We start from the raw sequence: 14,514 nt of genomic DNA on the forward strand, positions 1-14,514 counted from the left end.
TAATAAAAAGCTCTAGAAACAAGTCACAGAATCGCACACACGAAGGCAAATCTTTCTGGATTTCCGGAACGCAAGGTTCTGGAGTAGGGCCCTGACCCCCAAACCCCCTCCTGTTCTCGTCAGCCTTGCCTATGACCAGGGCCATCTGTGAAGTGGGCAGGGGTGCACCTGGGCGTCCAGGGGAAGATGAGGGACTCACGGGAAGCAGGGTCTACAGGGAGAAGGGTCTGGCTTTCGGAAGAAGGCGGGGGGGAGGGGCACCAGGAGGAAACACCTTGGTGGCAGGACAAGGCTGGTGGCCCACCAGCCCCGCGCCACAGTGGGGAAACTAAGGCCCACAGGGGTCCCAGCAGGCCCGGCATCGAGGAAACGCTCAGGACAGGGATCAGCAGACACTTCTAGGAAGGGGAGCAGAGGGTGGTCGTCCCAGGCTGTCATGCAAACGGCATACAAATCCAAGGGGCCCCCTACCCACAGCCCTGGCCCTAGCTGACCACTATCCAATTTGGACCCCACTTTACAGACAGGGAAACAGAGGTACTGAGAGAACACCATGAAGATGGACTCAAACCCAGGTGGAGCCCAGACAGCCCCTCGGTGCCTCTGGGATGGCGGCAGGGTGCACCCGCCTCATCAGCCTCACCAAGTGGGAGGAACCCCTGCCCCCAAGAGCCTCGCACTCAGGGGCTCTGGGCCAAGGCTCGGGGTGAGCTAGCCCCAAATCCAGTCTGTCTCCTCCCCTTCAGCAATTACTAATCGGATGTTCCACGCTGACCCTGGGGCATTTCACAGGGGATCCCAGGCCGGCACAACCCAAACATGACAGTCTCGTGATCCCGAACGCCGGCTTGCAGAGGCCTCGGGTCCAAGCCCTGGGCCCAGGGCCTGGCACCCGGGAATTAAAAATCTTGTCCTGGGTTTCCTCAGAAAGGAACCAGCCCTGCTTCCCTGCAGTCGGGCCCCCAGGCAGTCCTAGAACACACCAGAGGGACTTTCCCAGTGGTTGGAGCTGTGCAGAAAGCTCTACCTGGCCAGGGAGTGAGGTCCCCGTCACTCCCAGCCCAGGTTCTCTGAACATACACCCAGCCAGTGCTGGCAGCTTCAGGAGTGGGCGGCCAGGGGACAGGCGCCACCGTGCCCCAGCCGAGCTGACCTGGTCCCCTGTAACGGACAGCAGCAGATATAGCAGGAAGGAACAAGGCTGCCTCCCGCCTCCCACCCAGGATTCAAGAGGAAAGGGCCCCAGTGGGCTCAGGCCCTGGAGTGCCCACAGGGAACACCCAAGGAAGCCTCTGTCAGACCCAGGCCGAGGGCAAGAAACAGGAACTTGATGACCCATGTTGGTGGCCAGTAGCCTCAGGGTGCCGCAGGAGGGGGCCCCCACTCCTAGAACATCCCACTTCCTTCAGAAAATTCTCCTGAAGGGAAGCATGGAGGAGAGAGGAGATGTCAGCTGCGCAGCCCTGGCAAGCCCTTGACTGGCACCCACCATATCCCGCCCCTCCTCCTCCTCCAGGACACTAGGTAAACGGTAACCAGTAACGATGACAATGAAATGCCAGTAGCCAGCCATCTGCATCTCAGTAAGGCTAGGCTCTACCCTGCATGGTGATGACAACGAAATGAATAACCCAGAAGTGACTACAGGCCCCACTTCCCTTCCAAGAATCGGGCACCCATTAGCAGTCACTGGAGGGGATGGGGAGGGGGAAGGTAGGCCAATGGCTGAGCAGGGCGGGGCGAGGGTGGCACCCATGCACACCCATCCACAGGGCACTCGCCGGCCTGCTGGCCCTGGGAAAGTGGCAGTTGAGTAGGAATTATGGGGCAACGGAAGGGCGGGGAGGTAGGGGGGATGGGTGGGCGGGATACAGAGAGGGAAAGAGACAGAGAGGCATGGGGGACAGACAGCAAAACCAGGAGGCTCCATTAACAGGCAGACGCAGTCAGGGTCCCAGCCCCCTGGGTGTCCCCTGGCCTGCCAGCCATCAGAGAAGCTGACCCAGCCTGCATCCCAGAGAAGAATTCACGGAGCTGATCACAGAAGGGGATTAAATAAGAACAGACGGAAGGGGCAGCCAGCCCCTGCCTGGTCTGCAATGGGGGGCCCTTTCTGTTGGGGGCTTGGAGCCTGGGCAGGTGCCCTCTTGGGCGGGGGCCTCCCAAGCCCAGACGAGCCACATTTGTAGCGATGAGCTCAGACCACTATTCGGGGTGGGGGTTTGGGAGCACAGCCTAACAGGACAGAGGCCAGGGTGACCACGGGGCAGACCCTTCACGGGGCACATGGCCCCTCCTGGCCACACCAGCCTGGAGAGACATGCCAGACACCCCCCGGAGACCAGCAGAACGCACGCGCACCACTTCAACAACTCCACCCGACAGAAACCGCCAGCCCCGACCCCACCCAGAGAGCCACACAGCCCCCCAACCGGGGCCTCTCTGCAGCTCACAGACCCTGCTGATGTGCCCACGGCTCTGCCCACCCTAATGTGGTCTCCCAGTACACACCTGGGCACGCCCGTCCACCCAGACACAGACACACAAACACAGACACACCCTTGTTTTCTGGCTCGAAGATAATGGCCCCAGACAGCCTGCCCTTGGCCGCCGCGCTCACCTGGCCCACTGGGTCCCCGCCCCCGCCCCCACACCAGGCTGTAGAAGCACGACAGCAACTCCTGTTTTCTTTACAGATGCGTCCCCGGTGCCCAGAATGGGGGCTGGTACACGGCAGGTGCTCCATGTGTATCTGTGGAAGGACCGGGCGCAGCCGCGTGCACACAGGTGCACAGCCTGACTTTCTGCCTGAACCCAGTCCCACGACCTCATGGGTGGGACAGTAGGGGTCTCCTTGACTCAAACCAATTCCCAAAGCAGAGTGGGCAGCTGGTGGGGGCCGGGCCGTCCACATCATGTGCCGAGCAGGCCCTGGATCCCTGAAAGTGCCCATCCGAGCGCCATGTCAGGGGTCCAAACCTTCTTCAGGTTCTGAATTATGTCCTGGGGTGGCCTTAAACAGTGATTCATTCTCTCACGGTTCCAGGGCCAGATGGTCCCAGGGCCAGACAGCTGAAATCAAGGTGACCCGCTCCCTCCCAAGGCTCCAGGGAAGGTCCCTCCTGTGCCTCCCAGTTTCCTGGGGCTCCAGTGTCCCTGGGCTTGTGGCAGCATCACCCTGACCTCTGCCTTCTCTTCCCGTGGCTGTCTGTCTCCCTGTGTGTGTCTCCTCTTCCATAAGGACACCTGTCCTTAGACTCGGGGCCCACCCTACTCCAGTCTGACCTCATCTTAGCTAATTATATCTGCAAAGACCTGTCTCCTTCGTCTGGGAGGACAGAAGTGCGTCCCAGATCCGCTTCTGCAGGGGCCCCTGGGGCCGAGGGGCTTGCAAGGGTGGCAAGCGGTACTGACTGCACCTTCCCTGGCCCCCACCCCTCAGCCCCATGAGACCCCTGCCAGCCCCGACCACAGTGCAAGGCCAAGTCCTGAGCTGAGGCCTTCAAAAGGCAGGCTGGTTACCATTTAACCCTGTGACCCCTAATTGTCCTCTGGCCGAACGCAGCCAGGCAGTCAGAAAAGGGGCGGTCTGCACCCCGCCCCCACGCATGACCACCCACCGGCCAGTACCCCCAGCTGCTCCCCTGACCAGGCATGGAGTGCAACCTGACATGGTGACAGCATCTGTGATGGGGGTGCGGGGCTATCACAACAAAGGGTGAGGGGGACTCCCCACCACATCACTATAGGTGGTGCTGGCTGTGGGAATTAGAACATTTAGGGGGTTGAAGGGCCTTTCTGTCAAGTGTAAAAACTGAGGCAGAGAGTGGGCCAAGCCCTGGATCAGAGAGGCCACAGCCCTGCCTAAGATCACACAGCACATGAGGGGAAGGAATCGAGCAGGGTGGTGGGAGTCTCCAAGGCCCCTGGGCCCTGTCAGCGCTGCAGTCCGATCCACTGCAGGCAGGCGAGGGCAGCTGACCTGCTCCTGGGCTGCCAACGTGATCCACTGACCAGGGGACCTGACTTTCTGGTTAACAGCTAATGGGCACCACCGAGACCTCACGCTAAACAGGGCAGAGGAGCCCAGGGGCGGGAGGCACGCAGGCTCACACACAGGCACCTGTGGGAGTTGGCTGTGTGTAGGTGCTCTCACACGTGTGTGCTTGCAGACCCCCACCTACACGGCCAGGTGCAAACAAAGCCACAGGAGACTGTTACCCCATCACATATAGACACAGGAGCACTCTAGGCACCAGAATCAGCACACCCTGGGACACCCAGTCACCCCCAAGTGACTGGGTGTCCGGACCCCAGGGCGGACTCAGCAACATGTCCACATAAGTTGGAGACACGTCACATGGTAAGCACATGCAGACATACACACACATCAGGACTTGAGCATGTGCCCAAGGTGACAGATACACATAGAAGATGCGCGCTGGCCAGTGCGACTGAGTTGGTTGGAGCGTCTGTGATGGGGTCCCATACCCCAAAAAGTGGCGGGTGGATTCCAGGTCAGGGCACAGACCCAGGTATCGGGTTCAATCCCGTCGGGGTGCAGTGCGGAAGGCAACCGATTGGTGTTTCTCTCTTACATCGATATTTCTCTCCCTCCCCCCCGCCCACTTCCTCTCTATAAAGTTAATTAAAAAAAAAAAAGATGCCGCAGATGGGTCCACATGGCCTCAGAACACACACACACACACACACACACACACACACACACACACACGACAGCCACACACAAGCACAGGCGTGTGTTACACACCAAAGGGTTCAAATGTCCCCGGGGCCCCTGCTCTGGCAAACAGACCCCGACACTCTCAGGGCCCTGGGAAGACGGGACACCACAGCCCACGAAACCATATGCACCACCACGTCCCCACACCCACGTGCACACGCACACACCCTGCCAGCAGGCGGCCCCCACGTGGCTCGCCCACGCTCGTTCCCTGCTGGGCGCTCGGGGAGGACACTGCCTGCCAGGCACCGCTCCCTCCGTCGCCGCGTGTGTTATTAGAGAGCGTGAGGCGTGGCCGGGCACTTGGCAGCGCCACCAGGGTGGGGAGCTGGCAGTGGGCGTGGGGCCAGGCCACAGCGGTGACCCCATGGTGGTGACCCTGTGGCTGGGTGACAGCATAGGGGACAGATAAGGTTCTTCCGGCTGAGTCAGTGTGGTTCCCAGGGCTGGCACGGGCAGGGGCATGGTGCCAGGGGCTGGCGGGCAAGCACCCTCCCCGCACCCGCCATGACCCAGCTGGCTCTGAGCCAACAGCCACAGCAGCTTTGATGAGGCAGGCGCTGCCCTAGGCAGGGAGGGCTGGGCTCCCCAGGGGCTTCCCAATACCCCTCCCGGGACTCCCAGCGCCTCAGGAAGACACCTGGTGCCAGAGCTGGCTGGCCCAGCACCCACGGGGCCTGGCCCCTGGCCCACTCGGTCTCAGGCACACCGGATGAACGTGCTGGGCTCAGAACCCAGTGTCTGACCTGGCCTTGGCCCAGGCTGTGTCCTTTCCCTGGAATGCCCTCCTCCACTGGGAAGATTCTAACTCATCCTCTGTCCCCACCCAAAAGGCTCAGCTGTGGCGCCGGCCTCTCACCTCTGCCTGGCCCGTGGGCTCCTGAAGAGGCCTCCCAGCATCTCCCCAACTCCCCACCTAAATCCTGCCCAGACCCCCTGCGAGCCTACTTCTGGTTTGCCCTAATATTCTTCCCACCTCTTCCGTTCCCCTTTATGTTCCAGCCACGCTATTCCAAGAAGCAAACCCTACCCCTCTCTGCCCACCTGGCAAACTTTTTCATGCCCTGCAAAGCCCCCGCTCCAATGCCCCTTCCTCTGGGCAGCCTTCCTTCCAATCCTCTTCCTCTAGCCCAGCCCTGACCCCCTTAGGACTGGGAATACCTGTGTCCTGATCCATATTCCCCAGCCTGGGGGGCTGCCAGGCAGGATAAAGAAAATGTCTGCCACCTCCTCCCTGAGGCCCAGCAATTCCAGCTCCCACCCCACCCCACCCCACCCAACCCGACACTGCCCCAAGCAGCTCCGGTCAGGCCAGAGATGTTCACTGCAGTGTTTACAACACGGAAACAGAGAAGCAGATCAACATTGGTGTCAGCCCCACCAGGGAACTCTGCATGGAGCTAACGAAAACCAGGCAACTTGGGACATTCTCACCCGACAGTCAGATGCTGAGCGATGATGGCATGAAAACACCAACAAAAAGCAGTGTCCAGAGACAAACGGCAGGGGGGGGGGGGGGGTTAGAGAGCAACCAAAGGACTTGCATGCACGCATATTAGCATAACCAATGGACACAGACACTGGGGTGGTGGGGGCTTGCCCAGGGTGGGAATGGCTTGGGGGGAGGGGCGGCGGTTAAGCAGGGGTGGGGGGTGAGGGTGGGGAGAGACATATGTAAAGCTTTAGACTATAAATAAAAAAACAAAAGCAGCCGAAACCGGTTTGGCTCAGTAGGTAGAGCATCGGCCTGCGGACTGAAGGGTCCCGGGTTCGATTCCGGTCAAGGGCATGTACCTGGGTTGCGGGCGCATCCCCAGGGGGAGATGTGCAGGAGGCAGCTGATCGATGATGTTTCTAACTCTCTATCTCTCTTCCTTCCTCTCTGTAAAAAATCAATAAAATATATTTAAAAAAAACCAAAAATACCCAAAAAAAACAAAAACAAAAGCAGTGTCCGGCTGAACAATGGGTGGAGCCACCCACAGCTCTGAAAGGTCACGTGTCTGGGCTCACGTGGGTAGATACAGGCCCGGAAAAACCATGGCTGACACCGGCCAGTTTGGGGTGGGGGCTGTCAGCCTCGAGCTTTGATGGAAGCAGTCCATGTTCTCTCCCCACAAGTATGGTGTCTAGTGTTAATTCTGGAACAAAAAATGAACTCAAAACATGTCCTCTAGGAATCCACTGGCTCTGTCTTTGGGGTTCGTGGGTCGCCCGGGGACGCAAAATAAAACCTTACCTTTTCTTTCTAAAAAAAACATGTCCTCTAGCTGAGGACACCTCTGAGACCCATGGCTTCACCTCCTAGTCCCTAAACCCATACCCAGGGCCACATGTGTCAGAGAGGAGGACACCCCTGGAATAAATGGGCCCCAGGAGGCCGGGGGGTGGGGGAGGCCAGATGGGGCCCTTGGTGAGGAGGCAGCCAGCGGCCTCTTGGGGCTGCTGGTGGCTATTTCTGCCCAAGTGCCCACCGTGTCCAGGCACTGGGTCCTGAGGCCTCAGTGTGACGCCTTGGACCAGCTGCTGCCGTTTCAGATGAAGGAGACGGAGGCTCGGTAAAGCTGCCAGGCTTCCCTTCAGCCCCGTAGCCAGCGGCCCCGGCCCCGTGACGGTCCATCCACTCCCCGAGGAATGCTCTGGCAGGTGCGGGGCCAGGTTACCCTGGAATCCCGTCCGAGCTCACACCTCCCCCAGGGCACGGGCCTCAGTTTCCCCATTTGCACAACAGGGGCCATGGCAATGCCTCCCCCGTGGCATCAAGAGGATACACACGAGACATACATGAGCCGTGCAACCTGCTGCCTGTGGCACAGTTAAGCGACATATATTAGGCAAAACTGTCATCTCTGCATCTCTGACCTCCTTCACAAGTGATATGGTGAGCAGACATGACCTTGGAAAGCAGGGAAAAGCAGCCCAACATTTCATGCAAATCAAAACCACCGTTGAGATGCCACAGGACACACACACACACACACACACACACACACTCACACACACGGCTGGAACCAGGCATGACAGGTGCTGGTGAGAACTGGGAGAAACTGGAGCCTCATGCACGGCAGGGGGGATGCAAAATGGGGCAGAGCTGTGGCCAGCGCTCAGCAGCTCCTCGACACATCAAACACAGAGTCACCATCTGAACCAGAAAGCCCACTGCTCGGTGCACACCCAAGGCAAGTGAAAACCTGTGTTCACACAAAAACCTGCACATGAACATGCATGTTCACAGCAGCACGATTCCCCGCTGCTGAGAGGTGGAAGCCACCCAAGTGTCCACCCACGGAGAAGTGGACAAGCACAAGGGGACCCAGCCACACTCTGGAATGTCACTCGGCCGCGAAAAGGAGCGGAGCACCGACACTCGCTACAATGGGGATGGACCTTGAACACATGGCGCTCAGTGAGGGAAGCCAGACACCAAAGGCCACACAGTGTGATTCTATTTTTGTGAAATGCCCAGGACAGGCACATCCACGGAAAATGGGTCAAGGGCTGGGGAAGGGGATGAGGGGAACTGCTAAAGGGGATGCAACTCCTTCCTGGGTGATGAAATGTCCAAAAATTGATTGTGGTGATGGCTGCACAACCCTGTGAATACACTAAAAACCAGGGAATTGCACCCTTTAAATGGGTAAAATTATGTACCATATAACGTTTCTATCAATAAAGCTGTTTGAAAATGCCAACACTGATTTAAGACAAAGGATTCAAATCCTTTAGCGGCTGAAGATCTGTGAGGAAGAGTTTGCCGATTTAAAATCCCACAATGGCACTTTCTAAAGCCCACGCATGGCCGTGTTGGTGACAGGAAGCCACCAGGATGTCACCAGATGAAACATCCGACGCCAGGAGGCTGAGATCCTAATCACGGCCTGTCACACACCCTCATCCCCAGCCAGCAGCTCCGGTTGAGCTTCATGAGAGTACGTGTCTGGGGAGGGGGGGGGGGGCCCTAAGGGGAGGGGGACTCCAGGTTTTCCAGGAGAGATTTTGTGGTCACGAGCCCACTGCTCCTGGCCCCTCCCCAGCCTGGGTGCCCCCAGACCTACAGCCGACAGTGAAATGTCAAGGCTATCGAGGGTTTCAGGGCAGAAGTCAGGCCCTGCCAAGATCAGGGAGGAAGAGACAGAGATGATGCCAAGTGGATGGCCGGCCGGCTGGCTGCCACGTGCCAGGAAGGGGGTGGGGCAGCGCCAGAGTCAACACGGCCCCCAACATCTGCCAAGCTGGCTGGGCCCAAGCCACTATTGACACTGGCTGCACAGGTGCCTGGCGAGCTGGGTGGACAGGCAGCACCGGCAGCAGGACCTGCCATAAACGGGCAAAAATAAGCTCCAGCACCACAGGGCAGGCCCCTGGGGGCCCCAAACCTCCCTCAGCCCACCTCATCTCGGAATACAGGCCCATCGCCTCTGGGACCCAGACCAATAATGTCTGGCCCCTATGCCCAAGCCAAGCCGGGTCCCACCACAGGGCCTTTGCACGGGCTGTTTCCTCTGCCAGGCGCACCATTCCTCCATGTGTGTGCCTGGCTCCTTCTCCTACAAGGCTCAGCCCAAAGGTCACGTTCCAAGAGGCTCGCTGCTTCCTCTGTAAAAACGCCGACCACATCCCATGTTATTATCCATCTACTGGTTTACTGACCTTCTCCACCCACAACAGAAAGGAACCATGAGAGTGACTTTGTAACACTGAAGCTCCCTGACCGTCTGGCCTCAGAAACTGTGACCTGACCCTGTGTATCCCCAGACATCACCGTCACGTCCCCGACAAGTGGGACAATGGCTCCGGAGGCTCTTTGTTCCCGACATGCGAAAAGGTCTTTGGGGTCAGGGCTTCTAACCCCTGTCCCCACCTGGCCTGACCACCAACGCCCCCCCACCTCCATCAGTGCTGGGGCCAGGGGAGCAGGGGTTCTGTCAACCTCTGATGCCCCGAGGGCCGCACAACCTCGCCCCTCCCACCTGGCTGTGATGCTGTGAGGCAGGGGCGTCTGTCCAGCTGTGACTCCCAGCCTGAGGGCTGTGTGCAGGGCAGACAGCAAATATTTGGTGGCTAAGTAAACATGACTCGCCTACAACATGTCCGTCTGTGTTATGTTGAACCCAGAGGACGCCAGGGGCTCAGCGTCTGCAGAACCTGCTTCCAACACCATGCCTGTTTTCTCATCTACAGAATGGGGTGAGCGGCCACCTGGCAAGGGTTTTCTTCCCAAAGGGAGGGAAACTGAGGCAGGGAGCAGGGTGAGGCCGTCAGTCCTCCATGCAGGTTCAGGCTGGTGGCCACATTCAGGGGGTGTTTAACACTCCCTCCTGTCCTTGAAACTGGCCTGGCCAACCCTGCAGTACCAACCCTCCGCCTTCCCACCTCCTCCATCCCTGTCACTCCCAACACAGCCCCCATGGGTCCAATTTCCAGGTCTTTACTTCATCGGTGAGTTTTCTGATGGCCTGAACGCAAGTCTCCGAGGGCTCCCGAGTCCCAGCATCCTTTTCTCCAAGTGGAGCGGAGAGAGAAGCTACTGGCTCTGAGTCCCTGGAGACCAGCACAGGGCGGCCGGGCTTCACCTCCCTCTGGGAGGGGCTCGCAGCCAATCCTGGAGCCGGCACCTGGAAGGGAGCTACCCGGAGGCCACTCTCGGGTGCCGTCATGTTCACAGCCCCGTGGAGCCCCAGCAAGGCTGGGCTCTGGGCCAGGGAGGCCAGGTCCCCTCCAGCCGCTCCTAGAGGTCGGGGCAGGGCCCAGCTGGCCGAGGATGGAATGCAAGCCCCACTGGCCGCCGAGGCCGCCATCTGGTTTCCATCTGCCCAGCCCAGCTCGGCCCAACTTCAAAGGATGCCCCGCCCGGCCACTTCCTCTGCCCTGGCCGCCCTTGGAAAGGCACCAGAATGGCCGGCTTCCTCCCCGCCCCTCCAGAGCCCCAGGGTGCTTGGCCGTCCACACCAACCACACAACGTGGCCACCTCCTGCTCAACCAACCGCCTGGACCTCCATACACTGAGCTCCACTCGGGAGGCCGGACCGACAAGGCCTCCAGCCCCGAGTCACCGGGCACACCCACAAACCAGGCCTGGCTAGGCCACTGCACAGCCTTTGCCTGGCCATTCCCTCCACCCTGAGCCCGTCTCCTCGCTCTGGCCCCCCGCTTGTCCTTCTGGTGCAGACATCAAGAGCCCCCACTTCTCTCTCCTGGCTTGCATCCCCCATATTAATGCATTTAACAGCCAGCCCACCCATGGGATCCCTAGCATCCAGCTGGCACTTGTAGGTGGGAGATAAAAGCCAGCCATCGGGCCAGGTGGGCCCTGCCTCCACTGTCCCCATTACGGCACATGACACGTGACCTACCTGCTTGAACTGCTCCTCATACGTCCAGTCCCCGTGGTCAGGAGGCTGCAGCTGGGGTACCACGTGGGTAGCCCCTCCCGGGTGGGCTGGGCCAGCCCCTGGGCGCTCCTGGCTGCCCAGCACCCGGGGCCCACCGTCACCACCGCGGAAGGCCTGAGGCAGCTGGGCCTTGTGGGGGAACAGGGCTGCAGGGCCCAAGCCAGCAGAGCCCGGGGGCCCGAGCCCCTCCTCATCCTCATAGTCTTCCTCCTCTTCCTCCTCGTCCTCATCCCCCAAGTCTTCCTCCAGCTCTTCCTCCTCCTCTTCCTCCTCTTCCCATTTTGGCTTCCTGGGGCAGGCAGAGTGCAGAGGTCAGGAGAGAAGGCACCGGCTCACCCCTGTCCCAGGGCAAAGCCGGCTCCTCATCCTAGACTGGGTTTCCTCTCTCAACACGGGGAGGTTGGGCCTCACCTGCCCCAGCTGCTGAGAGGGCCTGGAAGCAGAGCATGGGCCATACACCTCTTGGTCCCAGTTAGCTCTGACCAAACTGTAGCTATTCCTTTGACATAAACCCCAGTCCCTGCCTAGTGCTAACTGGCTCCCCCTCGCCTCTCCCGGCTGCACCAGCTGCCGTGCTGAGCCTTGAAAATGTTAAGCTGGTTCCTTCCTTAGGGCCTTTGCTCAGGCTGTTCCCTCTACTCGGCATGCTGTTCCAGGCTTCCTGGCCTTTCCTAGGGACTGTCACTACTTTGCCCATCATTCTAGAAAATTAATGCTGGCCTCAGCCACCCCCCTCCGAGCACCTCTGCTTCATTTTCTTGACAGTCCCAATCACAACCTGCACTTGCCCCACTTCTTTGCTTTTTATTTTTTTTTATTTTTTATTTTTTTTTAAATATATTTTATTGATTTCTTACAGAGAGAAAGGGAGAGAGATAGTCAGAAACATCGATGAGAGAGAAACATCGATCAGCTGCCTCCTGCACACCCCCCACTGGCGATGTGCGCAACCCAGGTACATGCCCTTGACCGGAATCGAACCTGGGACCTTTCAGTCCGCAGGCCGACGCTCTATCCACTGAGCCAAACCGGTTTCGGCTTCTTTGCTTTTTCAAGTTTTCCTGCCCTAGCTGGTTTGGCTCAGTGGATAGAGCGTCAGTCCCGGGTTCGATTCTGGTCAAGGGCACATACTTTGGTTGCAGGCTTCTCCCCGGCTCGGGGCTTGTGCAGGAGGCAACCAATTGATATCGCTCACATCGATGTTTCTGACTTTCCCTCTCTCTTCCACTCTCCCCAAAAATCAATGGAAAAATATCCCCGGGTAAGGGTTAACCAACAAAAAGTTTTCCCAGCGCCCTGGCTGATGTGGCTCCGTTGATTTGAGCATCATCCCAAACACCAAAAGGCGGCGGGTTTGATTCCCAGTCAGGGTACATACCCAAGTTTTGGACTCGATCCGTAGTTGGGGTGCATATAAGAGGCAACCGATTGATCGATGTCTCTCTCTCTCTCTCTCTCTCCGCCTTCCTCTTTCTCTCAAATCAATTTAAAAAATTTTTTTAAGTCTTCCCAGAAAGATCCCACTGGGATCCCACCAGCACCCAGTTCAGGGTGCACATTAGACTCCTGTGAAACACAGACCCCAGTGAGCCAACTAATGCCCACCCTGTGCAAGTCCTACCCAGTCCACCAACTTTATCTGCCCCTGATGTTGGATCTGCTGTAGCCTCGCTGGGTGATGGGGCCACTGGGCGTGTGTGGCTAGTTCTGTTTAAATTAAGATGAAATAAAGCTACAAACACTAATCCTCAACCACATCTCTGAACTGGCCACATTTCACATTCAGGAGCCACTTATGACTAGACAGTGCATGTGGAGAACATGTCCACTGCCACCCAGAACATTCTAAAGCAGTGATGGCGAACCTATGACACGCGTGTCAGAGGCGACACGCGAACTCATTTTTTTGGTTGATTTTTCTTTGTTAAATGGCATTTAAATATATAAAGTAAATATCAAAAATATAAGTCTTTGTTTTACTATGGTTGCAAATATCAAAAAATTTCTATATGTGACACGGCACCCAAGTTAGGGTTTTTCAAAATGCTGACACGCTGAGCTCAAAAGGTTCGCCATCACTGTTCCAAAGGGTGGCACTTCCGTAAGGAGCCTTGTCCGGCCCTTACAACTCTGTCACCAAGACCTAGACACCGTTCAGTGCACAAAGCCCCCAGACCCTCACTCACAGGTCATCATCAGAGCCCATATCCTCGAAGTGCCCATCGCCTTCGGCATGAGCCGGCGCCTCCCTGCCTCGGCCAGGTGAGCCTGGCTGCCCCTCCTGGGCAGTGTCCTCGTCCTCCGAGCTGGGGGGCCCGTCCTCGGAGCCGCCGGGGCTGGGTGCAGATCCGAGGCCAGCGGCGGCAGCCCGCATGGCGGCCAGGGCAGCCATCTGTGCCTGCTGCATTCGGGTGTTCTCGGGGTCTCTGTCCTCGTCCGAGGCAGCCTTGGAGAGGGCTGGGGGGCCACCAGGGGGCTCAGGCAGCAGTGGCTGCCGGGCCTCCAGCTCCTGGCGTGCCCGCTGCTGCCGCTGCAGGAGTGTCTCCATCACAGCCTGCAGCTTCATGGCCCTGCGGGCTGGGCCGCCCCGGGCACCAGGGGTGGGTGGCAGGGGCGGCCCCTTCGGGGAGGGGGCCCGGCCGCACTGCAGTGTGGGGGCCGCGGGGGAGCCGGGGCAGTGCAGGGTGGCGGAAGGTGGGGGCCGCTCGGCTCAGACTGAGGGCTGGTAGGGCATGCCAACAGGCAGCACCTCCTTCTCACTCCGGGCACGAAGGAGCAGCGGCTGGCATCCAGTTCATTCACGTGTTTGCAGAAACCTGAGGGGCAGTAAGAGAGACTGTCAAACCACACTGAGTTCCTTAGCCTCATCCTCCCCACTGAGGTTGGACTGCAAAGGCCTCTGGGAAAATCCCTCCCATCCACTCCCATCAGGGAGCAAACCTGGAGGGCTCCTTGGAAGTGGAGAAGCACACTCTCCCCATCTCCCCTTCCTCTGTCCACCTTGGGAAGCACTGTTCCCCCGCACTGGACTCCTGAGGATCTCAAGGCAGCCCCACAGAGAAATATGCAGTCGCAACTGCACCTCCCAAGGACCCGTGTGGATTATTGCTTCATAAACAGAGCAGAGGACAAGGCATTCCTGGCCTCTGATTGGCTACAGCTGCCTGCTGGGCACCAGAACCCGAATGGGTTCTGGGTTCTGATTCCAGGTTCTAGGTGCTGGTGCTGCCTGGCCCAGACTGTGCTTGCTGCATATGGATCCTGAGCTAAACCTCCCCCACTCATGCTCTCAGCCCGAAGCCTCAATCTCTCTGGATCTGTTTCCCCAGATGCAGAATGGTGCCCTAACTGCATCCACCTCGCTGGGACAGGCAGAG

The 14,514-nt window shown here is 58.7% G+C and overlaps 1 protein-coding gene across 1 annotated transcript in view; it reads right to left on the reverse strand.

The window, feature by feature from the left end:
* ARID3A (AT-rich interaction domain 3A) overlaps positions 1-14,514 on the reverse strand; it is a 36,444-nt gene that overhangs the window by 19,238 nt on the left and 2,692 nt on the right. Inside the window, exons 2-3 of the mRNA XM_081093444.1 lie at positions 13,324-13,953; positions 11,099-11,426 (exon numbers count right to left, since the gene is read on the reverse strand). Coding sequence (XP_080949570.1) covers positions 11,099-11,426; positions 13,324-13,703 — 708 coding nt within the window. The 5' untranslated portion in view covers positions 13,704-13,953. The remainder of the gene's footprint in view (positions 1-11,098; positions 11,427-13,323; positions 13,954-14,514) is intronic.

This window comes from Myotis nattereri (genome assembly GCF_964212035.1).
Source record: "Myotis nattereri genome assembly, chromosome: 5".
Taxonomy (NCBI): Eukaryota; Metazoa; Chordata; class Mammalia; order Chiroptera; family Vespertilionidae; genus Myotis; species Myotis nattereri.